The following is a 27,816-nucleotide window of genomic DNA, read 5'->3' on the forward strand; positions in this document are numbered from 1 at the left end:
ACTGTTCGCCACCTGGACCATTCTGACTGAGGAACTGTTGGGACCAGTGGATGCGTGAGGGCATGCACACGAAGCGACGGGGCTCAGGACGCCCCCTACAGACAACCAGTAGAGATCATCTGACAAGCATGAGCAGCCCCATCTGCACCATCGTTACAGACCCCTGTGTTTGTTGAAACTACTTCAAGGTGCTTGACTGAAGGAAATTTGTTCTTATGGTGCCCATTACATGTAGTGCCTTTGACACCCACTCATCATCTCCGCTTGTAGGGGTGTCATGAACAACAAAACTAGACTGCTATGGAGTGGAACTCGGACGTCTTCCACAATTAATCTGGGTTTAGTTTAGGAACTGACGACAGTCATCTTCATGTCTGAAGTCCTAGAGGTGAGTGTCTCAATCTTGTCTTTGCTGTAGAGCGGCACATGACCCCCACTGCGGGTGTGATAGTCTGGGGGCCTATCACATACAATATTCGGTCACCCGTAGTAATACGAGGGACTATAAAGGCTCAGCAATATGTTCAAGACATCCTGCAGCCACATGTGTTCCTCTCATGGCAAAGCTTCCAAGAGGCATTTTCTAGCTGGATGATGTAATATACCGCAAGATACCATACAGAATCTCTATGCCCACCTGTATCACATCTTGTATTATAAGCTAGAGGCTGTACAACAGGGTACTAGAGCCTCCATGCCCACCTGTATCACATCTTGCATTATAAGCTAGAGGCAGTACAACAGGATACTAAAGCCTCCATGCCCGCCCATATCATATCTTGTATACAAGCTAGAGGCGGTACAACAGGGTACTAGAGCCTCCATGCCTGCCTGTATCACATCCTGTATCCAAGCTGGTGGCTGTACAACAGGATACTAAAGCCTCCATGCCCGCCCATATCATATCTTGTATACAAGCTAGAGGCGGTACAACAGGGTACTAGAGCCTCCATGTCTGCCTGTATCACATCTTGTATCCAAGCTAGAGGCAGTACAACAGGGTACTAGAGCCTCCATGCTGACCCATATCACATCTTGTATTCAATCTAGAGGCTGTACAACAGGGTACTAGAGCCTCCATGCCCGCCCATATCACATCTTGTATTCAATCTAGAGGTGGTACAACAGGGTACTAGAGCCTCCATGCATGCCCGTATCACATCCTGTATCCAAGCTGGTGGCTGTACAACAGGATACTAAAGCCTCCATGCCCGCCCATATCATATCTTGTATACAAGCTAGAGGCGGTACAACAGGGTACTAGAGCCTCCATGTCTGCCTGTATCACATCTTGTATCCAAGCTAGAGGCAGTACAACAGGGTACTAGAGCCTCCATGCTGACCCATATCACATCTTGTATTCAATCTAGAGGCTGTACAACAGGGTACTAGAGCCTCCATGCCCGCCCATATCACATCTTGTATTCAATCTAGAGGTGGTACAACAGGGTACTAGAGCCTCCATGCATGCCCGTATCACATCCTGTATCCAAGCTGGTGGCTGTACAACAGGATACTAAAGCCTCCATGCCCGCCTGTATCACATCTTGTATACAAGTTAGAAGCGGTACAACAGGATACTAGAGCCTCCATGCCCGCCTGTATCATATCTTGTATTCAATCTAGAGGCTGTACAACAGGGTACTAGAGCCTCCATGCTGCCCATATCACATCTTGCATCCAAGTTAGAGATGAACCAACAGAGTACTAGAGCCTTCCTCCAATTTTGTGCAATAAAGTATCCAATAACATGTATAAATTTTCATTCCATTTTGAAAATTCCTTCTTGATTTTTTTTTTTGACAATAAGTGTAAATGACGATTAAAAGGTTAGTACTGAAATGTATGAAGTCAGTATTCAGTGAGCTCTGTCTAGTAGTGGTTGCCGGTAATAACTATACAAAGCTTATATCAAGCTGGGGAGTAGTTTGATTAGAGGGACCCCTCCCACCACTAGCCCCATAGCAGTGTCCAGTCACTATAGTACGGCTGCCACTGGTATACACTGAACAATGCACTAAATACAAAGTAAACAAAAATTGCAGATGAATAGATGATGACAGATCCCCTTTGATGGTACTTGATTCATAGACACAGTGTGATAAGACATTTAACTGATATATTTAAAGAATGAAAAGGCAAAGGCCCATTTACATGCAACGATTATCGCTCAAAATTTGTTTATTGCTTAGTTTCAGCCTACATAAAAATGGTCATTAATTCGTTCACCTTTCACTTGGCTTAAATGACACTTATTAAGTCGTTTGAAAGACTAAAGGCCCATCATTCAAACGATTCAAAGTTTTAGAAATCATTTTGCATAAAGTGTTAATGGACACTAATGTCCATTAACACTTTATCATCTTCATTTGCATCTAAAAGGGCCTCTGGGAGCTGTTTGCAGAGCCCAGCATATGGACTGGGCTCTGCACAAAGCCACAATGTTCTTGCAGGGGCTGCTGACACCCAACACACAGTGTGTGGTCTGTTGAGAGATACTCTATCTCTCTGCGGCTGAACAATGGATTTTACGCTCATCGTAAAATCGTTGCGTGCAAATGGGCCTATAATGACTGAAGATGAGAGGTGATTGTTGGCCCTGCTAAACAAAATGGCTACTTGTTTACTCATAGTAACATTGTAGCACAGTATGTTAGGCTGAATGAAGACAATGTCCATCTAGTTCAGTCTGTTTCAACCTCTTCCTTCTGGGTCCAGAGGAAGGCAACCTTCCTGACTCCACAATGGCAGTCAAAGTGATCCCTGGATCAACATTTAAGATTAACAACCCCGCTGGTCACCTAATGTGTATATCCTGTAATATCATAGCGCTGTAGGAAGGCATCTAGTCCCTCTTAAACTCCTCTATTGATGTCGCCATCACCATGTCCTCAGGCAGAGTTCCGGCCTCATGCGGAAGAAGACAAAGGCTTATCTTCACAATAATTAAAAACCTCCAGGCCAGAAATTCCTCGCATAAACACCAACCAGGGCAAACAACATATACAGCGTTTACATAGCTAATGAAGGAAATTCGTTCGACAATCGTTGAGCATAAATGGGGCTTAAAGTAATGTTCACTATTAGGATAATCCTTATGAACACTGGAATTCATTGTCCTTAATTTACTCACAATCTGTTGATAATAAGTAATTTGCATCTTTATGGCATGGGACAAATAGTAGAGTAATATAGGTAGGTGTCATATACAGTGTTGTATTACATAATCTATCATGACATTACATACCGTCGGATCATCAGCTACTTACCTGACAACTGAAGTGAGTCCTTAGAAATAGAAAATTGGGAATTGGAGGCACTAATTAGATTGTCTGAGAAAATGTTTTGAACAGAAGTTGTTGAAAGTTTGGCGTCAGCAGCCGGAACTTGAAACTGGAGCAGAAAATCTGGTATAACACTGCCAGCGCTGCAAAGCACCAATTTCATTATGTTAGCAATCACAAACTTTCAAGTGGATAAAACTAAGCAAGGTGAAATACACCTCAACGCAAAACAACATTCACCCCCGATTTGTAAGCACAAACATGGAGCACACACCAGCACCACCATGGCTTCCTGGAGCTTAGCGCTAAACGTACGCCGGCCTTTTGACCTTCACAGTGCCGTAAGGAACCAGACCACTCCTTCTGGAAAGATGGTCATGTACATTCAAGCCGGCTGATTTAGTGATGGCATATCAGCCATTGGCCCAGTAGTACCCTGACTTCCAACATGCCTGATCCTCTAGCACCCCAAGGAAATAAGCTGCTGCCAGAGTTTTCTGGCAGGAGCTTATTCTGCTCTCTCCAGTAAGTAAATATATACTTTCTGTCTAAATTCTGTCCGGTTTTAAATGGAAGCCAAAGTAGCCAACGTCTGGTAAATTGAGCGTTCAGCTGACTGTTATCTTATGTGCATGTCTGACTTATGTGCCAAGCTCTACATTGTATCAGACGGGTCGTTTCTCAGCACTTTTACATACCAGATAATGCTACTTTGTTTCATCTCCTGTGTGGCAGGCCTTTTCTTCCCGATTTGTCTTGTGCGCCATATTATTCCTAACCAGGCCCTACTATATGCAGGACTACATCTTCCCATGCTCTGATTTGTGCCAAGCTTTTAGAATGGACATTTGCTGTTTGCACAAGCGAACGAGCGAGTGACGTTACCACTAGCTCATTCATTCTCATGCAGGCTGTTTAAACAGGCAGATTCATCGCTGACCTGTTCAACGAGAATCGTTCAATATCATTCAGTGTTTTACGTAATGAATGTGAGATACTGAACGATCGCTGTACAAGCGTTCACTGTCTCATATGTAATTATCGATAACTGAGTGAGTCAAAGATGATTTTTAGGCTACTTTCACACGAGCGTTTTTACCTGGCCAATTTAGCCGCGATTACAATTCGCAACCATCTACAACATTGGATCCCAATGCAATCATTCAGACGCTTTTTGGCTTGGTCAAAACATCATGCCGGCCGACGTTTAGACATGGCCGGAAAAGGTAGGTCTTGCCCTATCAGCTGGTGGCTCCACAGGCTTCTATGAGAGTTGTTGGCAAAGAAGGGAGTTTAGCAGTGGCTAGTGCTACTAAACATGTCAGCTGGCTCTGTTGAGCCATTAAAAGGATTCCCGAGGATTTATGCTGGCTGTATTCCGTATATACGCCGCGCCCGGCCGTGTAAATGGGTGAGAAAATGCGAGATTTAACTGTGACCTTGTTGCGTCTTTTTCTCGCCCATGCATCTCTCAGCCGCGATGCAGACGGCCAAAAATCCCATCGCACCCATGTGAAAGAGCTCTAAAATAAATGAAGAGTGAGAAGCGAATGATTCTCATTCATCGTTGGCTCGCGTTTAGTCCGAACGATTATCATTCACTTTAGCTCGTCTGAACGATTTTTTTGAACGCTAATTGTTCCGTCTAAAAGCACCCTAATCCATCTCCAGCACTCCTATGTGCCAGGCTGTGCCCTCAATAGCTCTACTATGTGCCAGGCTGTGCCCTCCCTAGCTCTACTATGTACCAGGCTGTGCCCTCCCTAGCTCTACTATGTACCAGGCTGTGCCCTCCCTAGCTCTACTATGTGCCAGGCTTTGCCCTCCCTAGCTCTACTATGTGCCAGGCTTTGCCCTCCCTAGCTCTACTATGTGCCAGGCTGTGCCCTCAATAGCTCTACTATGTGCCAGGCTGTGCCCTCCCTAGCTCTACTATGTACCAGGCTGTGCCCTCCCTAGCTCTACTATGTACCAGGCTGTGCCCTCCCTAGCTCTACTATGTGCCAGGCTTTGCCCTCCCTAGCTCTACTATGTACCAGGCTGTGCCCTCAATAGCTCTACTATGTGCCAGGCTGTGCCCTCCCTAGCTCTACTATGTACCAGGCTGTGCCCCCCCCTAGCTCTACTATGTGCCAGGCTGTGCCCTCCCTAGCTCTACTATGTGCCAGGCCATGCCCTCCCTAGCTCTACTATGTACCAGGCCATGCCCTCCCTAGCTCTACTATGTACCAGGCTGTGCCCTCCCTAGCTCTACTATGTGCCAGGCTGTGCCCTTCCTAGCTCTACTATGTGCCAGACTGTGTCCTCCCTAGCTCTACTATGTACCAGGCTGTGCCCTCCCTAGCTCTACTATGTACCATGCTGTGCCCTCCCTAGCTCTACTATGTACCAGGCTGTGCCCTCCCTAGCTCTACTATGTACCAGGCTGTGCCCTCCCTAGCTCTACTATGTACCAGGCTGTGCCCTCCCTAGCTCTACTATGTGCCAGGCTGTGCCCTCCCTAGCTCTACTATGTGCCAGGCTGTGCCCTCCCTAGCTCTATTATGTACTAGGCTGTGCCCTCCCTAGCTCTACTATGTACTAGGCTGTGCCCTCCCTAGCTCTACTATGTGCAAGGCCATGCCCTCCCTAGCTCTACTATGTGCCAGTCTGTGCCCTCCCTAGCTCTACTATGTACCAGGCCATGCCCTCCCTAGCTCTACTATGTGCCAGGCTGTGCCCTCCCTAGCTCTACAATGTGCCAGATTAGCCTCTGTTCACATCCCATTGAACATTTGTGTTCTGCACACCAATCCTGAAGCTAAGCAAAGCTTGTTATAGCAGATTCCTCAGGCTCTGTCCGCCCGGGTGATACGCGGTAGCCCGCAGGCAATCAATTACATTGCCTTACGCAGTTCCAATCACATTAGCGTGTCAGAATGGCATAATCTGCGAGCGGAGAATACAATGCAGTATGTTCTATTGTACTGTGGATATACGTGACATAGCGCACATTGTTCTCTATGGTCACATGTATACGCGCAGCCCGTAGGCAATTACATTGTGTATGAGCTGCGCGTATACGCGTCATCGCTAAGCAAATATAAAAAAAAAACAAGTGTACTGTCAGGAGCGTTTGCGTGCGTACAAGGTCATGCCCAGTACAATGTCGCCACCATACGCAGCTGTAGGCAGGGTCACGGCCAGGCTTACAGCTGTAAAATGCTGCAGGGGGGATGCAGTAGGGGTTGACTTGTGAGAACAATGGATGGTCATATACGGCTAGATTAAGGTGAGCTTCACATGGGCGTATCTGTGCAATAGGCAGTGAATAGAAACCATTGATTTCAATCATTTTGATTGTGAAAAAAAATAAAAATGCAGCATACTCTATTTTTCTGCGCCAAAAGTCCCTATAGAAGGCAATTGGAATGCAGAAATGTGGGTGAAATATGCTAGAAGATGCGTGATACGCTGCGTAATTGCGCCAGAAAAGAACACATCCTGAACTCATTACAGTAATTAGCCATTTCAGTGGCTGGGACCATCACTGCACATTTTTTTGCATGTGTGAACCAGCAAAATATACGCCGATGCGCACGCAAAAAAAGCAACGTTCCGCAAATACACAGCGCTCATTGCACGCAAATACGCATCTGCTTGTGTGAAGCCAGCCTATTATGATCTAATACCATCTCTACTTGTCTGTTTTGTCAATATATGACACAAGTAGAGATGAGCGAGCGTACTCGGATAAGCGGTACTCGCTCGAGTAATTTGCTTTATCCGAGTATCGCTGTGCTCGTCCCTGAAGATTCGGGTGCCGGCACGGAGCGGGGAGCTGCAGGGGAGAGCGGGGAGGAACGGAGGGGAGATCTTTCTCTCCCTCTCTCCCGCCCGCTCGCCCCTGCTCCCCGCTGCGACTCACCTGTCAGCCGCAGCGGCACCCGAATCTTCAGGGACGAGCACAGCGATACTCGGATAAAGCACATTACTCGAGCGAGCAGTGCTTTTCCGAGTACGCTCGCTCATCTCTAGACACAAGTCTAATCCAGAGAGCGCTAATGCGCAACAAATGAGAAGCAGCGATCTGCGACATATTTTAGCTCTATTTCCTTTTACCTTTGACAATTTGGACTTGCTTACCTAAATCCGATGACTTTGGACATATTGTACTGAGCCTTTAGCTCTGAGTTCTTAAACGTTTCTTCCAACTGTGCCGATAAAAAGAAGTATTAATGTGTGTATATAATATGTATGTATATATAATTACGGCATTTAAAGGTGTAGCAGATTAGAAAAAACGCAGCAGCTTTCTTTAAGGCCCAGTTCAATTTTTGCTGCGGAGTCCGGATAGGGCGTCTGTCTCCAGCTTCCACAGCAATAACACTCCCTAGCATGCAATGCAAAAAAAGATTCTTCATGCACACGAGCGGAAACCAATTGAAGTTCCACTCGAGGATGAAAAATCGCAGCATGCTATATTTTCCTGCGGTTCCTGCACAGATGGCTTCCATTGAAGTCAATAAAAGCCGTCCGATCTGCGGCCTGTCTGTAATGGATATTGCGGGCGGGCCGTGGATTCTGGGGGAAAAGCAGTAGTTGGAAAAAAATTCTGTACTGCCCCATGTCCGAAACGAGTCGTGCGGATAATCTGCAGTACAGAAAACCCCAAAAGAGAGAGGTCTGCGTGGAAGCCGCCTCCTGCACACACAGGTACCCGCCACGGTCAGGGCTCGATGCCATGCAGTATTCCATAGGCAGAATCTGCACCTGTTGTGTACATGAGGCCTTAGACAGAGCGCCACTGTTGTCATAAGCTGTGTGTCTGATTTTACAGCTCAGTCCCATTTATCCGAATACTAGAGTCAGGCTGTTGACAAGAGTGGCGCCGTTCATGGAAGAAAACAGCCAGCAGTTTTTTAATCTCTTCTGCCCCATTTAACAGTAGTAACAATTAGGGTGGGTTCACATTTGCGTCGGGCAGTTCCACTTTCCTACTATGTTTGGGCAGCAGGAAAAGGGAATCTCCTTGGCGAACCGCTCCGTGTTAGAACGGAACTGAACAGCGCCGAATGAACCCCATTGACTATAATGGGGTCCAATAGTTTTGCACTCGCGGCCCGGCTTTTCTAGTATTTGGTGACAGATCTGCAGCGGAACCTCTGACTGTGAAGGTTCCAACGCAGATGTGAAACAACCCTTAGTTAATAGGTTTTGCGTTACACCCTATCAATAAAATCCCAAACCATGTCCTAATCAGGGCTTATTCCCACGGCCGTATTCCCGAGACATAAAAGCGCCCGGCCGGCCAATATAGTGCCAGGCGTTTTTATGTTGGGCCCAAAAGATAGTCCTGGAACTATCTTTTGGGCCGGAATACGCTGGCCGCTGCATGGGTTCCTATGGGAGCCCATGACAGCGTCCAGAGGTGGGAGGGAGTTTAGCAGCGTGGCTCTGCTCTCCTCCCCGTTCGTTCTTTGGGGCGACGGCATGGTGACCTCCCGTATATGCGCCAGGGCCCATGCCGTGTGAACGGGCGCACAAACGGTAGATTTGTGCGCCTGTTCACAACCTCCTACACCCCAGATGGTTGCATATATTGGCTGGCCGTGAAAATGCCGGCCGATGTATGCTCGTGGGAAAGAAGCCTTAGGGCTTTTTCCCATGAGCGTATATCGGCCGGCCGTAAATTGACATTGCTGGTGATAGAAAAAAAACACATTTAAATTTCAGTTTTCACTCCATTTTCCTCATAAGGGAAATTGAGAATTAGCAAGAATAAAGCCTAAAGACGTCTAATTCATTCCCAGTGTTTCTGAGGAGTCCGGCTTATTAATAAGCCGGACTCCTCAGAATAATAATGATGCTTTTATGCTTACAATGCCTTCAATCTGAGCTGCCAGCATTCTGTATTCAAAGTTGTCGCTGTCTTTGTAATCATCACTGTAGTTTCGGTCAAGTATTCGGAATGACCCTCTGAAGTAACGGGGATTATAACCGGACCCGGAACTCTTTTTAACTGTTGAAGAAAGTAAGCAATGATTTCAATCAGGGGTGCGCACGCTTATTTAGGCTGCATTGTCATATTGATTTACTATAAAGCAGCCCTATAGGCCTTATGGCGGCACCACTTCTCTGCCTACCTGATGCTCACCCTGCATTAGTATGCATCATTAGCTAAGGGTTGGTTCACATCAGCGTATTTTTTCTCATGATTGCATGAAAAAATACGTAACATTCCCTTTCTTGGCGTGCATTTAAAATCAATTGGCGTGCCTAAATGCGCATGACATACGCAGAAAGCCTGTATATTCGCTGCGCATATAGGCAGAAAATCAATGGGATTTTGCATGGGTTTTTTTGTGTGTGCAAACACACATTTGCGCACACAAATACACGCTAGAGTGGGAAAAATACGCAGGATTATGTGCATTTCGGTCAAAATGCGCTTCTACCCATGTTTACAAGACCAATGCATACTACGCACAGGGAGCATCAGATAGTCAGAAGAGCAGTTCGGCCATGTTTGCTTTTTCAGGCTTGTATCGTTGCTTTAAGGGGCTTCAAAAACTACACTGTTTCACAAAAATTAAGACCTACCTCAAAAATAAGCCCTGGCCTGATTTTTCAGGATTTTGGGGGAGGCTTGAAATATAAGGCCCATCCCAAAAGTAAGCCCTAGTTAAATTACATTAAAAAAATGGAATACATAACTTAGCAGGCTCCCTCGCACTGCTCTCCAGAGCTCTGGCAAGGTTCCTGCAGTCCCACACAAGATCAATTCCTGGTTACGGGATTCATAAATCCAGCCTCCATGAAGCGATGGCTGTGATTGGTTCATCAAGCGCTACATTGATTGGCTGAGCCACGGCGCTTGAAGAACTAATCACAGCTATCTCATCGTGGAAGCAGAATTAAGAATTGACTGAGCCGTGTCTCAGCCTATTCATGAATCCCGCATCCACGACCTGATGGCTGTGATTGGTTCTTCAAGCGCCATGGCTCGGCCAATCAATGTAGTGCTTGAAGAACCAATCACAGCCATCACTTCATAGAGGCACAATTTATCAAATCCATAACCAGGACCTGATCCTGTGAAGACGGTCGAGGACTGCAGAAACTGCGCCGGAGCTCCAGAGAGCAGCGGGAGAGACCTGGACGAGCCTGCTAGGTAAGTAAAATAACACATTCCCCAAAAATAAGCCCTAGTGCCTATTTTGGGCCATCACAACCAACACATCCGCTATGCCTTGCTTCTTTTCTGTTTCGTTTTTTTATTTATATATTTTTGGGGGGCTTCACTTTTTAATGTAGCGTTATGTAAGTTTTCAGTTAACACATAAAAGTATAAAAAGCATAAATATCATTGTTGATTCCGCAAATACGCAGCAGTTAGGCGCACGCTGATACGCATACGCCTCACTGAAAGAATACTGCTAACCTATTGTAATATTGTATGTAGATGCTAAAAGGAATCTGACTACTTGCCCTCATTACATGCATGATCGATGCTAGATACAGTAGTTCCTATCCTTCCATATTACTGCAGCCGGTATACTTGCTTTTAATCCCACTTATTGTTCCCTGGTATATCCTGCTAATATACCCTAAGGCATAATAAAAGAATGGCTTTCTTCCCTAAGTAGCCTTGTGATCTACTTTGGTTGCTCTCCAAAGCCTTCTCATACAAATGAGAAATGCATATTCACCCCTTAGTGACCAGCCCATAGTGTTTTTACGCCCTGCCTAAGTGGGCTTTAATCCCCGAGGACGTAAAAACACGCTTCCTCTGGGGTTTAAAGCCCTGTGGGCTCTGGACATGACAGCTCCAGGCTGCTTTCATTGGGGGCTGCTGGAATTTTAGAATCACTTGGATATGCAAAACCTTAACGGAGTTATTATATGTTAAAGTGACACATGTCAGATTTACAAAATTTGGCCCAGTGATTAAGGCACAAATAGGCTTGGTCACTAAGGGGTTAAGTAGTACGAGCTGCTAAACATACAATCCCAGATTCAGGTTTGTGTATATTGTGAATAGCATCCATACCCAGAGGCGTAAGTTGAAGCTTCTGGGCCCCCAATGCAAAACCTGTAACGGGGTCCCAACTATAATGCTTTAATCATAGTACGAGGCTCCCTAACAAAGATGTACCAATTGAAATGGCTAATTAGTTTTAGATGTGTTGTTCTTCCTGCGCAATTATGCAGTGTTTCACCCATAGCGTACAAATGTGTGATGTTATGGAAGACATAGTTCTGTGGATGCGGATATTGTGATGTGAGGGGAGACGCGGTTTTGTGGGGCTAGGGGTTCTGCTGTGAGCAGTTTATACCATGCTTCCCCCAAAATAAGATATATTGCGCCAAACAGGGACAGCTCACAAAGGTACAAGCTATACTCTGTGGCCTTCTGTTCCCACATATCGTGCCCCCCTTGGATTGTGGCCTATTTAAGGTGCAGTAAATACAAATATACACAGTGCAGTCAGCGGCCCCAGACATCCTTCAAAGACGCCAGTCCGGCCACTGCAAATTATTTACTGCAAACTACAAAGTTAACTGAAAACTTACATAATGCTACATCAAAAAGTGAGCCCCCCAAAAATAAATAAATAATAATGAAACATGAAGGAAGCGAGGAGTAGCGGATGTGCTGGCAGTGAAGGAGGTGTAAAGGATGGGCAAGGTTGGCATTTCAAGCGGCTCCCACTGAAGCAATTGCTCCACGTTCATGTGACTGATAACAAGTCCCTGGCTTTGAAGAACGTGGGCAGTGGCAGGGTGCAGTTGACCATGGACACAAGGTCCAGTAAGCATGGCCAAGAGTGTTTTATATATCCTTAACAGCACACTGGGTCAATGTCTTACAAGTGGGGCTTAAAGCCAGAAGTGGTGGTCCACGTTTCATGGTACCCCTAAGAGTTTTGTAACATTCATCCTTGTCTGTCCCCTTCTCACCCCCTCCTCATCCTTCTCTTCCTCAAGCTCCTCGTAGCACCTTTCAACACCTTCCACATCGGTACAGATATCCACACGTGACAAAATGTGACTTCCATGCGCGTGGAAAACGTTAAAATGCTGTCCTAAAACTCATACGCCTAGGGGAACGCAGCCACGTGACCGAGAGCTGTTGATGGCTCTGCAGGCCCAGAGTGAAACATGGCTGACACCGCACAATCTGAAGCAAGGGCGTGTGGGACCAACCTGCTTGCAGCCCTTTGGCTCAGCAATCTCACACACGTGCCCATGTGATGCACCATGTAGTGCAACGCTTCCGATACACAATTACCCAGGAGAGAGTGATTCACAGAGTACCAACTGGTCTATACCATTAGTGGACGCTATATAGAGGTCGGTCACTTGACTCATGGGAAATGGCCATAGCTGAAAGATGGATGCTGTTTTAGACTGCTTTGAGGAGCGACTAGAATGGTAAGTCCTGATGACACCTCGATCAATATGACCATCCCCATTGTCTGCCTGATGGAACAGATGCTACAGGGCCTCAGGGACAATGATGTGTTGTTGTCACAGGAGAAGAAGGAAGAGATACCGATGTCCCAACTGTCCGGCCAGTCCACCATTACTCAACTCCCAGGGACAGTGGCTTTGGCCAAGAAAGAGGGGCATCTTCTCCAGCACATGTCTCCACCCATAGGAGAAGTAAACTATGTTTTGGGGCTTAAAGTTGATGGAATAGCAAGTCCGGGGAGCTGTACTTCATACTCACCAGGCACCACGTTCTAGCAGTGTGCTCCTGGGAACTCCACACAATCCGTCAGCTTGACGTTTTCTGTGCGCTCATCTCCCATGGAGATGAATGAGAGATGCACATCCCAAACTCCCCATTCTCTTACCTTTGAGTCCCATAACGTAATTTATGGGGACCAAACTTGATGAGAGTGTCCCTTTAACAAATGAAGGGCTGAGGAATTTTCCCTATGGTTATGGAAAGGTTTCCAAAATAGGGTCCCATCTTTGCTACAAGGCCCCTCTCATCCCTTCTATATATACCATTCTTTCTAGCTCCTTGAAATGAGACTATTTATTACATGAATCATGTATTTCACATTACTAATTATGACTAATTAAGGATTATTTATGGCAAAAAATGCTAATTATCGTGAGTCTGCTGACTCTGATGTATTCATAAATGTAAACATAATTTTGCTTTAATAGTCTTACCATAGACCAGGCTTATAACAATGGCGGCAACAATAGCTCCAATGATAATGAGGATAGAAACAGTAACGACAGCTATCGTGATTATCATGCGCTTCTGGGAAGACTTTGGTGGTACGCCCGACACATCCAACTCAGTCATCCTAAAATAAAAAAGTTTTGTTTTCAATATGCACAAGTAAGGCAATTAGAGGGTTTATGTAAATGAGCTCCTTAGGCTGGGTTCACACAGGGCTGATTTCCAGCAGAATGTCCACCGCGGGCATTCCACTGAGATCAGCCGCGAAAAACCTGCCTCCTTTTGGTGCGAGTTTCAGTGCCAATTCCTGTGTGGAATTTTCCCCTTTATGGAGAAGAGGTGAACGGCAGTAAAATGAATATGCTGCGAATTTGAATTCCGTACGACAAGTCAATTTCCGCACGGTTTTGCGCAGGTTACTTCTGCAGCTCATGGACGAGCTTTTCAAAATGTCATCCACTTTGCTGCGACTGTGAATGCAGAGGAATTTCTGTGCGGAGGGTCCGCATGGAAATTCCATGGCAATTCCGCTCCGCCTGAACCTCACCTTAAGATACCGTATATACTCGAGTATAAGCCGAGTCAACAAGTTTTATCACAAAAAAACTGGGAAAACTTATTGACTCAAGTAGAAGCCGAGCTATACTCCAGTATATACTAGGTAAAAAAAAAATAATGCAAGACTCACCTCCCAGCCGGCGTCTGTGTCCCCGGCACGATGGTCTCCCCGACGGTGTGGCAAGCTGCTTTAGACTTCTCCCCGCTGTCATCTCCCTGCTCGGTTCTCAATTCTCCTGCTGTCAGCTCTATGTATTTAAGCGCTGTGATTGGATCGAGCGCCAGCCAATCACAACCGGCGCTTGATAAACCAATCACAGCTATTCAGTGATGTTATTCACTGAATGGCTTTGAATGATCGAGCGCCCGGTGTGATTGGCTGGCATTCAATCCAATCACAGCACTTAAATACATAGAGCTGACAGCGGGAGAATTGGAAACTGAGCAGGGAGATGACAGCGGGGAGAAGTCTGAAGCAGCTTGCCACACCGCTGGGGAGAGCATCGTGTCGGGGACACAGATGCTGTTTGACAGGTGAGTATTGTGTTTTTTTTTGTTTTTTTTTACCTCACTCGAGTATAAGCCATGGGGGGCTTTTTCAGCACATTTTTTGTGCTGAAAAACTCGGCTTATACTCGAGTATATACAGTAAGTGTTTTTGGTGTCTTTCACTTACAATAAATTGATAACATATCTTCTAACCCCTCCACCCTCCCGCAACCACACAACAAGACTGCATGCACTGCTCCATCATAAATACATATCTAAATAAACTAAATCACGTGTCTGATAGTCATCATATACAAATCCACTGGTATCTGTAGGGAGAAAAAAATGGACACCATACAGCAAGAGGAAAAAGGAGGGGGGGGGGCACTTTCAGAGGAATTCACTCTGAATGTAATACACTCCTCTGTATGTACAGAATTATATATATATATATATATATATATATATATATATATATATATATATATATATATATATACCCACAGCAAACTAGTTGTAGTGTCCATTAAATTAAGGTGAATTACACAAGCTTTTTCGGCATTACCATATATCAATCCAAATTTGCATATCATTAACATTCTACATGTCTGAGGTCAATCAATGCTTTCTGTATTTTAAAAACACCCATTTCTCTATCTTTATTAACCAATTAATCATTGATATACTTCAATATGTTTGGTGCAGAGAGGCAGATAGCACTTGGAAACTGGTGAAAAAAAGATATATATATATATATATACATTGTATATCTATGTAACTGCTTCAGAAAGGCTCAGATGGTAGCCTGAATAGTATATAGTATTGTTGGCTTCGAATGAAACTCTCTATGTGATTGTAATGTTCATACAGGGAGATACTTCTGGTACCCTCCAGAAGTCTTCAGCATGCCAGTTGGTGAAAAATTACAGAAACACACACATATAGATCTGTATACTCATATAGGTCTATCTATATATCTATATCTATATCTATCAATCTATATACATGTAAATAATGTATGCTCCTCACAGATGAGTAATAAACACAACGGACTTGGATGCAGTTTTTCGGCTCACCTGAGATCCCCTGCGTCCCACCTACTATAAATACAGGTGTATTTTCCCTCTGGCTGTGGACGTCAATGCGAGGCAATGGGTCGCAAGCAAGTTAATAATTCTGCTGCCTACCAAACAGGTAGCAGGAAGCAAGTGGGGGGGAAGACATGCTAGGTAAGCCGAACTAATGATGGGAGTGGCGCTGGAAATGGCTGCAGATACAAGTCACTTTTCTCAGTGTGATTCATGATTTATCACAGTATTGCAGGTTTATGTAGGACGGAGTTAGACGGTTAATAAATAGCAGCATTTGATCCCAACAAGGGGAACAATTCTATACAGAGTTACATGGAACGTCTCTGTGTTACTACTGAGATAACATTGAGATAACATTTACTTAGGGAAGCGATAAAGTAATCCCTCAGATAACTAATCACCAGGCAGGCTTAGTGATATCGATCTGATAATGCACATGTTGGTAGGGTGAAGATCAGGAGGCACTGGCCAAGGGGGAAAGGCGGATAGCATTAAAAACATGATAAGTAGAGATGAGCAAACGTACTCGGTAAGGCCGATTTCGCAATCGAGCACCGCGATTTTCGAGTACTTCACTACTCGGGTGAAAAGTACTCGGGGGCGCTGTGGGGCGGGGAGTGGTGTGGTGGAGCGGGGGGTAGCAGCGTGGAACAGGTGGGAGCTCTCTCTCTCTCCCTCTCCCCCCCACTCCCCTCTGCAACCGCCCGCTCACCCACAGCGCCCCCAAGTACTTTTCACCCGAGTAGTGAAGTACTTGAAAATCGCGGTGCTCGATTGCGAAATCGGCCTTACCGAGTACGTTAGCTCATCTCTAATGATAAGATTTGCTATGGTGGAGACTAATGGCAGAATGAGCATCTGATGGTTGCCCCAGCGAATGAGCCGGTGACGTCATCATCAGCTCGCCGCTCGGACAGCCTCTTCAGGCTGCACACTTCTCGTTGAGAATCATGCCGTTCTTCTTCACTTATCGCTCAGCGTTTCACATTCCTATGAACGCTCTGTGTCTGAACGGCCCGCCAGGTGAACGAGCCGGCGCTGATTTTCATTCCAGCTGAAACTGAGCGACAAACGAGAACCGCATGATCCGTTCATCGTTCAGTTGTTGACTCGCGTTTAAACTAAAGGATTATCGTTCGGTTTCGCTTGTTCGAACAATTTTCTGGACAATTATAATCGTTCAGTTCTAAATCAGCGTCCTCACTTGGGCGTACGCTGAACGACGGAACGTGGTTGCCCATGAACCAGGGTTTTTTTTTTTCTTCGAACTATTCAAATTCCGCGCTATAGTGTGTGAGACTTTGAATAAAAAAGAGGGAAGAAAGGTCCTGCCCTATCTTTTCATAGAAAAGTTACAAGTCCTATCTTTTCTTAGGCGTAGTCCTACCACCCAAGAATACCGCTAGTGGAAACAGAACAATTGAAATCAATGGTTTCGTTTCGACCGTTATGTGGCCGCGATTTTCCCGGCCGCATAACTGGAGAAAAACACACCTATCTGCTTAAGCCTAAGGCATCTTTCCTACGAGCGTATATCGGCCGCCGTTTTCACGGCCGGCCGATATACACTATGTTGGGAGAGATAAAACTGGTGAATGGGCGCACAAATCAAACGTTTGTGCGTCCGCTCAGACGGCATGAGTTACGGCGCATATACGACGAGACTACCATGACGCCGCCCCTTTCCCCTCCCTCCCCATTGCAGGCTCACCTCTGCTCTCCTCTCCGCTCGTTCTTTGCAATGGGAGGGGGAGGAGAGAGGGGGGAAATAAGCGCCGTCCCGTCCTGCCTCCTCCAACTGATGGCTTTGGACAAGGGGTGGGGAGAGGGCGGGCTTAGAGAAAGAAGTTTGGCAACAAACCAAATCTTTGCCCCGGTGAAGGAAATCCAATGTACAACCCCTACAATAGGGTGAATTAATCAATGTTTTTCCCCCAGTTTGAAAAAAAATTTTGTTTTCTGGCCAAACACTTTAAAGGGATAGCCTGAGGATAAAACATTTGATTGAAGCATAGTCATACCTCACCCTATCCCCCACAGCTCTTGTTCCAGTGGTGCATGCTCACCTGCTGGACTCTTCTGCCGGCTGCAGCCTTGATGTCTTGTCACAGGGCTATGTGACTCTTGCAGCCAATCACTGGCTGTTTGTAACTCAGGATCAGCCAGTGATTGGTTGCCGCAGTCACATGTCCATATGACAGAATGTCATGGCAGCAGCAGGAAGACAAAAGTAGCAGGGGACTGGGGAGTGCGGGGGATCAGGTAAGGCGAGTATAACTTTTTGGGTATAGCACTGACCAGGCTTCAGTTTATTTTTTTTCTCCCAAAACTACCGCCTTCACACAGGAAGCAAACTCCGGTAGCGGAATAGCTGCAGGAATACTACAGCATTTACAGTAGAAATCTCCTTCACACATCATGGATTTTTTTTTGCTGCGGAAATCCACCGCATGTCTATTTATGTTGCATAAACTGCACGTTACCCGTTTTGGATTTTCTCCATAGAGATCAACAGGAAACAAAATCTGCACCAAAATCTGTAAATAGAGTCTTGTTGCAGATTTTGAAGCATCCTAGCTGCAGAAACGCACTGAATCTGCTTGAAGATCTGTTGATGTTTGAAAGCAAAGTTTTCTAGTGTGCAGAAACTAACGCTACATATCACAAAAACACAACACATTCCGCAACAGAAAATCTGCACAAAAACACACAACTACATATACAAAATCTGCAACAAAAAATGCAGCAAATTTCGCAAAGCTTGTTAACTCTGGCCATCTGCAGAAATGCAACAGAAATTCTGCAGCAGAATCTCGGCAGCTCAGTTGTCACGTGTGAAGGTAGCCTAAAGTATCAACAAAGGATATTTGCTGGGTTAGCACTACTAGAGTTCCCACTTGGGAACCACATGCACTGATGACATTTCTAATACACAGTACATCAATGGCTGACTTTCATTCGACATTCCAAATCCTTTGAAGAATGACATCTGCGTAGGAGTGGGATTTGTGGTTTCCTCATTTAGCGGTAGGACAGATTTGGAACATAACAGTTATGTTACACAAATATTGAATATGATGTGGTTAAATTCATTCAGACTTCCTTGTCTGTTCCCATTAATCCATAATTACATTTAATAATGGCACATCGTTGCTCTGCTCTTTGTACATGGGCAGAACCCTATTACATACCATGTAATATAATAAGTCACAGTTGCATCTCACAAACAGCAGCACACGGTCTTCTGCACAATCAATCAAAAAATAATAGGTCAGCACGCAGAGCTTCCATAAAAAAACTTTTCTATATTTTATTACAGTTAAAAAGATGTTACAGTACAAAAGAGATGAGTATCCAATGTGCAGCAGACAGGCTGTACCTGATATGTTGTATGCCTTTCTTCCGCCTGTCTGCTGCACATTGGATACTCATCTCTTTTGTACTGTAACATCTTTTTAACTGTAATAAAATATAGAAAAGTTCTTTTTATGGAAGCTCTGCGTGCTGACCTATTATTTTTTGTTCTGTTACATACCAGTCACAGCCTTCATGTGTAAATAAGAATTTGTGAGATATCATGTCTTAATATATAGGGACGGAAAAGTTATCACGTTTGCCATTTTATCGTCAGTATGCTATATATAATTACAAGTTGAACAAAATGTATCCATTACTTTAAAGCCCTCAACATAAGGCTGCCTGTCCATGGGCGCGATGGAATAGCGCTAGCAATATTCTGCCGCGGGGGAGGAGGTGGGGGAGCGGCGGGAACACTAAAAGGTCTCAACAATGAGCCAAATATTCATAGGCTCCTCATGGAGAATTGTAGCATGCCGTGATTTGAATCACACAAGCGGAAAATCGCTATGATTTTCCGCTCGTTGCAGTAGGCTGCACTTTCCTTAGTTATCCTATGGAAAGCGTGTCATGCGAGCTCCGTGTGCGATTTATCGCTGCAGATCTCGCAATGACACCCCTCCCGTAGACAGCCAGCCTTAAAAGAATGTAAACTTTCACCTTCTACTGTTGTGCAAAATGCATTGATTACTGTGAATTATTAACCTGCTTTGCTAGCATCCCAGAAGAGTTCTAGTGAATGCTAGTAACTTCAGTATGGATAATTACTAAACGTGTAACTAGAAGGACGAGTCTTGTAAGGCAATCAACTTGTAAATGAATCTTAACAGGAAAGGCTTCAATACACAATGGAAACTTATAAAGAACAATATGGCAAATAAAGAAGCTTAACTTCATGTCTTTATGATATCAAGGTTACATAAAGCAAGATTTGTATTGCACCTACAGTAACTGACTTGTACATGGAAATAAGTTAAACTGTTGTGTGACCAAATATGATGTATTTTACTGTCATTGGTTAGACGTGAGCTTCTCCAACACGCTATGAATTACATGTTTAAGCCCCTTTAAAATGCTTTTCCTGGACTTTCCAATTAATGTCTACTCTCTGTAGCACACGGTTATCCCTGAATCCAGCTATGGCTCTACTAAACCTGACAACATACCCCATAATGTTCGTACCCCGATGATACATGTTCTGATACACCAGAATATCTATCGCCCAATTGTGGAATGGTAATGCTATTCCTTCTATAACAGATATAATTAAGGCTGTGATTAACAACAGCTGGTTCGAATACATGCATTCCTGCCATTAAGCAAGAAAGGAAAATTCATGAAGAATTGGGAAGTCTGGATCCACAGCAATTTTTGCTACATGCCAAAGTCCTATTTGCTTTGATTACCTTCTTTCATCTCTTCCTTCATGTACTAAACTGATGACTTGATCCGAAAGTTTCTAGTTCTATTATATTTAAAGGGGTTGTCCCGCGGCAGCAAGTGGGTCTATACACTTCCGTATGGCCATATTAATGCACTTTGTAATGTACATTGTGCATTAATTATGAGCCATACAGAAGTTATAAAAAGTTTTTCACTTACCTGCTCCGCTGCTAGCGTCCTCGTCTCCATGGAGCCCGCCTAATTTTCGCCGTCTAAAATGGTCTAATGGCCAAATTAGACGCGCTTGCGCAGTCCGGGTCTTCTACTTTCTTCAATGGGGCTCCGTGTAGCTCCGCCCCGTCACGTGCCGATTCCAGCCAATCAGGAGGCTGGAATCGGCAATGGACTGCACAGAAGAGCTGCGGTCCACGGAGGAAGAGGATCCCGGCGGCCATCTTCACCGGTAAGTATAGAAGTCACCGGAGCGCGGGGATTAAGGTAAGCGCTGAGCGTTTTTTTTTTACGTCCCTGCATCGGGGTTGTCTCGCGCCGAACGGGGGGGGGGGTTGAAAAAAAAAAACCCGTTTCGGCGCGGGACAACCCCTTTAAGTTACACATCTAAAGCTCTATGTAAGGCTTCACATGGGCGGATTTGCATTGTGGAATCCGGAGCGGGCGTCCGCCTCCGGATTCTGCAGCAAGTGCTGGCCATAGCATGCTATGTAAAAACGCTTTTTTTCTCCACACGAATGGAAATCAATTGCAAATTTTCTGCTTGCAGAGGTAAAATCTCAGCATGCTCTATTTCTGTGCAGATTCCGCACAGACGGCTTCCATCGACAGGAATGGAAGCCATCCGACCCGCAGACATTAACCCCTTCCCGCTGTAGGACGTAAGTTTACGTCCTGGGAGCCTGGTACTTCCCGCAACAGGACGTAAACTTACGTACTGGAGATAGCGCGGGATCACATATGATCCCGCGCTATCCCGCAGCGGGAGCCGGCTGTCAGTCACAGCCGGCGTCCCGCTGTTAACCCCTTCCCTGCCGCGATCTAAGTAGATAGCGGCAGGGAAAGAGTTCACAGAGGGAGCGGACTCCTTCTGTGTCTCCGGCCGGCTCTCGCGATGTTATCGCGAGAGCCCGCCCTTGCGCCATGGTAACAGGACGCCAGACACTGGCATCCTGTATTGCCAGTGTCTGAGATCGCTGTATAAGCGATAAGGCATGGCAGAGCAGCAGCTCTGCCATGCCTTATCACAGCGATCATCAGGGCAGTGGTTAAAGTCCCTCAGAGGGACTCAAACAGTGTAAAAAAAACAAAGATTAAAAAAATGAATTAAAAAAATGTAAAAAAAGAGTAAAAAAAACTTTTTTTATGCTTTTTCTCAGATTAGCATAAAAAAAAAGGTTAAAAAAATTAAAACCCCACATACTTGGTATTGTCGCGTCCGTAACGACGCGTACAATAAGATGCACATGCTTTTGACTGTGCACGCAAAAAAACGCAAAAAAACCCGCTAAAAATCTGAGGCAAAATGCTAATTTTTAGCATTTTGCCTCACTAAAAATGCGATAAAAGTGATCAAAAAAGCCGTATGTACCCCGAAATGGTACCAATAAAAACTACAGCTCGTCTTGCAAAAAATAAGCCCTCACAGAGCTCCGTACATCAAAAAATAAAAAAGTTACAGGACTTTGAATGCAGCGATTTAGAAGAAAAAAAAGATTTCCAAAAAAAGGGTTTTTATTGCAGAAAAGTGGAAAAAACTAAAAAAAATGTAAGAATTTTGGTATCATTGTAACCGTACCGGTCCGCAGAAAAATGGAATGTCTCATTTATGCTGCATGATTAACGCTGTAAAAAAAAAATAAAAATCTATGGCAGAATTGATGCGTTTTCTCTCCCTGTTATCCTAAAAAAAAAAGAAAGTTTTACAATTTAGTCAATGTACCCAAAAATGACGCCAATAAAAACTACAGTTCGCCGCGCAAAAAACAAGCCTCAATATGACCGCGTCGACGGAAAAATAAAAAAGTTATGGCTTTTGATAAACGGAGAAGAAAATCCGCCAAAAATTGTTGCGTCCTTAAGCCCAAAATAGGCCGTGTCATTAAGGGGTTAAGCAATGACGTTACGGAAAGGTCGCGGATTCTGGAGTCATCTCCTAAAGGCGAGATTTAAAAGAAAACAAAAACAGTACGGCACATGTCCGACGGCGAGCCGTGCGAATTATCCACAGTACAGGAAAAGAAGAAGAAAAGCAGGTACGCATGGATGCCGGCTGGGCACAGGGTCAGACTCGGCTGCGGGCTCCCGCATGCTGAATCCAACCTGGTCGTGTGCAGCCGGCCTAAGAAACCCTGCGATGACTAATCCAATGAGGTTTTGTTACTTGTTTATTACGATTTCTGTAACTATATTGAAAACCCTTTTTGCAATAAAAATTGAATGTTCAAAAAAAAAATGCTTTTTTCCCCCAATACAATGTTTATTTATTTAGTACTTTAAACCCTTAATTTGAGGCCTAGGGTGCTTATAGAGGGAACGATTATCAAAAAAGTGTTCAAATGAGAGAAAGTGAAAAATAATCGTTTAGTCAGACGTGGGCCAATGAGGGAACGACCAATGAGAAGGCAGGCATAAAAGTCATCGTTGGCTCCTTCACTTATCGTTCATTTTATATGGCAACCGTTCAGTCACTTATGCGCATGGATGGAGCAACATACGCCCACAGATTTACGCTGCGGGAGTACTGCGGTGGTAAACAGAAAGTCCCTGCTGTTATCTGCAGTCTCTATTAACCCTTTCCAATCCACTGTCTGACGTCTGAAGACATTCTCATTGAAGGCTCTACAGCTCCGATGTCGGAAGACGTCCGGCAGGGTATTCTTACTGTATATTACTGACTGCTTAGTTGTCGACGGCCTCTCCAGCATGTCCAATACCGCAGTACTTGCTCTAGCCAGCAGGTGGCGCCATTGTATAATGGCAGAAAGAGAAACCCCCCTAGAAAACCCTGAATCCAAAATTGGATTGCAAAGGGTTAATACTATATTAATGGAGACCTCCGCTGCAGAAAAATGTGGTGAAAATAGAACATGTTGCGATTTTTTTCCCCGCAGCGGAAATTCACGGCAGAATCATGCATGTGAGCACTGACAGGCAGAAAAGCTATTAGGTTCAATAGGACCTAATAGCTGCATTATTCCGTCGCGGGGAACGTGGCAGAAATCCATCCGTGGGCATCGGCCCTTATACAGCGAATGTGAAAGACTGAATGATACGGAACGATACTTCTTTAGACAGAGGCATCATTGGCTCATACAAACAGGCTACATGAGAGCAAACGAGCTAGCGGTGACGTCCCTCGCTCGTTCAAATGAGAATCGGATCGTCTAAAAGGGATCCTGCCTAAAGCATCATTAACTGGCGTTAGGGCAGGTGACAGGGAGCCAGCTGCTGTATTTTTCATATACGCCCGCTTCAGCTTAAAAAACATCACTCAATCGCGGGCTTGTCGTTCTATGTCAATGCTCCCCACTTGGCGCTTCACGTAGACCGTGAAGCGATGAGCGAGAAGTCTGCAATCCAGCGGTAAAGTTTGTCAATCGGCTAAAACGAGTGTACAAGTGGTGATGTCAGCGCTCGTACAATCGTTTTACCCGATTGTTGTGCCATGTAGAAGGGCCATTATCTAGATCCATTTGCAACCGCATTCTGTCCTCTCTTGTGTTAATTTCTTCACATAGTTTTGTATCATCCGCAAATATTGATATTTTACTGCACAATCCCTCTACCAGGTCATTAAAGGGTTTTATCATGAACATAAAAAATGTTATCAAAAACTGGTCCTATTTTAAAATAAAAAAAATAGATTATACTCACCTCTCTTCAGACCCCCAAAGCAGAGTTAAGTGGCTCACATTGCCCTGCTTCTGCATAGTTATGCAGCTATTTTCATTGAGGTCCTCCAGAACAGCATCTCTTAGAAGAACTTCAAACACTTTACCCAGAATAGAAGTCAGACTTACTGGCCTGTAGTTTCCAGGTTCACTTTTTGACCCCTTTTCGAATATTGGCTCCATATTTGCTATGCTCCAATCCAGTGTAACAGACCCCATCACTATAGAGTCCTTAAATGTAAAAAAACAATGGTGCTGCGTCACCCGAGCAACCTCTTTCCATTAGCTCTAATATAAAATATGAAAATATGAAGATCACAGATGCTCAGAAATCCGTTCTGTTACCTAAAACGCACTAAAAAAACAAGTCTGTCGTTCATGCAGACACAGCCATGATCCATCCATGACATGATAGATCATTCATCTAATTGGTCTTCATCTATTTTGACTTGAAGTCCCCTTTATCATATAATTATATACAGTACAGGTATAGAATAGCAAATAGTAATAGATCAGACAACACTGCATGTCTACAATGTGTTGTATAAGGTTATTTAATACAGATCGGAGCTTCCACATTCCTTGAAATGCTATTTTCCTCTACTCACTCGTCATAAAATCCTTTAAAATGAAGATATTTCGAGTATTTACCTGGGAGATGTATGCGCTTCTTCACCCCTTCTTGTAGTCGTCTCGCTAATGATCACGCTGCTACAACTTTTTCCTAGGTATAAGAAAGTCCTTTAACTATTTTGAGCCCAAGGGTTGGACAATTCTTAAACAAGCAAACACAAAGTGCTTAGCCTTAAACTTGTCTGACTGGTCTGGATCTGCAGGTGATAATAAAAGAGAGTGCAACACGGAAAGTATCATTGGATTAATAATACGTAAGGTATACCTACTTCCTCATTTACATTGGTTGCAGCAGAATAAACCAGTTGGAACGGTGAGAAAATATGGTAATGAGATATGTGTATCCAACACGCTGGCAAATTATTAACACTTCTAGGTAGCGCACGAGAGCAAGTGTTATTATCCCGATAGATGAATATTTTCAAAGGTGACAAACTTTCAAACCTTGTAAGACACATGTGGATGGAAGAGGTGATGTAGAGGTATTTTATCTATGAGAAGAGTGCCCCATGGTTGGGACCACCAACAATCAGCTGAAACCTGTGGCCTCCCTACCACCGCCGGGTATATTAAACACGCAGTGCCCACTAAAGTCAATGGCCCTCGAAAGCGAGTGACCCTCTTTGTAGCCATTATTAAATCTGGCTTATAGATGTGGGTCCAAAACAGGTAACACCACCCTTTCTCTATTGACTCTGACTAAAACATTTGTGTTACACGGTTGGCTCGGTTCTTGTATCAGGCTCCGGCTAATGCCTGTGACCTTTAATCAATGCCTCCTCTTCTGCTGCTTCTGTGATGTTTCTTGTCTTCCGCAATGACTCTGTTGGATAAGGCTGCAACTCCCCTATTCTGGCTTCATGGCGGTATTAGGTTGCCAAGTTAGCCAGTGTCCACAGATGACAGGAGACCTAGTGTCTTATTTAAAAGAGAGGCTGCCATTGATTCCCTGCCCATCTCGCCCTTGGGACTGTTCATCCGGTAACTGTTGTTCTACTCTTGACTCTTGGCTTCATCCCGTTTCATCTTGGCTTCATCCCGTCTGGCATAGTGTGACTGTTCTTCTGGTGATGATTTTTTGCTCCATTTCTGACTATGCTACTTCTGCATCAGAGCTACTGTCACCAATTAGTGACTATACTCGGGACTGCAACCATGAAGTCCATACCTCCTTGCAGAGGTTAAGGGTGAAGAAATTGGAGATTCGTTAGACTGTGGCCTTCAGCCTAGGCAGTCCTAGACTGAAGGCTTACAGAATCCACATCTCTGGTAGCAGATGTTATATTTTGTAACTCCATCAGCGTTGTCATATATTTTGTGTCCTCCAGTTTGCTCATCCCTCCATTAAGAGCTATAAGTATAGTTTCTCATTCAGTGATTTACCTCGCTTGGCTTTAAAGTTGGAGAAACACTTCAGCTTCTTTGATTAGTTCCTTCCATGCACACTCACTCAGGCATAAATTCCCTGTTATTCACTTTTGTCACCTCTAGCTTGTATACAAGATGTGATACGGGCGGGCATGGAGGCTCTAGGACCCTGTTGTATCACGTCTAGCTTGTATACAAGATGGGATACAGTTGGGCATGGAGGGTCTAGTACCCTGTTGTACAAGCTGTAGCTTGAATAAAAGATGTGATACAGACAAGCATGGAGGCTCTATTACCATGTTGGGCCGCCTGTAGCTTGTATACAAGATGTTATACGGGTGGGCATGGAGGCTCTAGTACCCCATTGTACCACCTTTAACTTGGATGCAAGATGTGATACGGGGCGGAATGGAGACATTCAGATTCCGTATGGTATCCTGCAGCATATTGCTCCACATTTGCTCTGACAGAGCCTCTAGAATGTGCAAACTCACCGGCTGTCGAGGTTGGTGTCCCAGATGGTCTCATACATGTTCTATTGGTGATAAATCTGGTGACCTGGCAGCCATGGAGGTATGGTGATGTTGTGAGGGCATTTTTGTGATACCCTTATGTAAGTGGCCAAGCATTATCCTGCTGTAAAATACCTCTTCGAAGCCCTTTCATGAGAGGAAGACATGTGGCTGCAGAATGTCCTGAACATATTGCTGAGCTATCATTGTCTCTCGTACCACTACTAAGTGTAACAGACTGTCATATGCCATTGCCCCCTGACCCTCACACCAGAAGTGGGGGCAGTGTGCCGCTCCACAGCAAAGGCAAGATTGAAGCGCTCACCCCAAGGTCTCCAGACATGAACATGTCCGTCATCAGCGCCCAAAGTAAAACCTGGATTCATTGCTGAAGACAACCCGGTTCCACTCCATAGCATCCAGTTTAGTTGCTCATGACACCACTGCAAACATAGGCAATGGTGACTGTCAAAGGCAGTACATGTAATGGACATCACGAAACCAAATGTCCTTCAGTTAAGTGCCTGGAAATGGTTCTGACAGACACAGGGACCTATAACGATGGTGCTACCTGTCTCTGGATGGTGGACAACAAAACATTTTTAGCTACTTGTGCTTATTGGACAATCAGGCAATCCTCTTTACCAGTGTTCTTTTGAGGGTGTCCTGAGCCCAGTTGCTTTGTGTGTGTGACCTCATACATCCACCGGTCCCAACACCTTTTACGTTCAAAAGAAGTTTTATTAATTTTTCCAGCATACAATTTAACATAACCGAAATAAAGGAAAATTGGGGGAAATAGAGTTAAGAAATGATGGGATTGTCGTGAGCATTATTCAAAGTAGTGAATTCAACCAAAGTCAGTGGACAGTACAGGGCCGGGCGTTGTCCAGGTCAAGCACAAAATTCTTCCAGTAACACCATCTCTCTGAGGGGTTAGCGCAACCCTCAGAGCTCACCAATCTTCAAGCTAGCTCAGCCAGCAAGACCCCTACTGGAATAACCCGGGCTAGATGCGGCATTACAGTTAAGTCCCTTTAACATTCACCT

General features: G+C 44.8%; 1 protein-coding gene across 2 annotated transcripts in view; it reads right to left on the reverse strand.

Annotated features, from left to right (window-relative positions):
- LOC136573156 (transmembrane protease serine 11G-like) overlaps positions 1-25,074 on the reverse strand; it is a 43,959-nt gene extending 18,885 nt beyond the window's left edge. Inside the window, exons 1-5 of one of the 2 annotated variants that reach the window (XM_066574382.1) lie at positions 24,905-25,074; positions 13,455-13,594; positions 9,146-9,285; positions 7,410-7,477; positions 3,270-3,427 (exon numbers count right to left, since the gene is read on the reverse strand). In XM_066574382.1, coding sequence (XP_066430479.1) covers positions 3,270-3,427; positions 7,410-7,477; positions 9,146-9,285; positions 13,455-13,593 — 505 coding nt within the window. In that variant the 5' untranslated portion in view covers position 13,594; positions 24,905-25,074. Of the gene's footprint in view, positions 1-3,269; positions 3,428-7,409; positions 7,478-9,145; positions 9,286-13,454; positions 13,595-15,593; positions 15,717-24,904 lie in introns of those variants that run through there. The other variant, XM_066574383.1, reaches the window with a different exon arrangement.
- Between the last annotated feature and the right edge of the window lie 2,742 nt (positions 25,075-27,816).

The sequence above is a fragment of the Eleutherodactylus coqui genome, chromosome 7 (assembly GCF_035609145.1).
Source record: "Eleutherodactylus coqui strain aEleCoq1 chromosome 7, aEleCoq1.hap1, whole genome shotgun sequence".
In the NCBI taxonomy this organism is placed as follows: domain Eukaryota; kingdom Metazoa; phylum Chordata; class Amphibia; order Anura; family Eleutherodactylidae; genus Eleutherodactylus; species Eleutherodactylus coqui.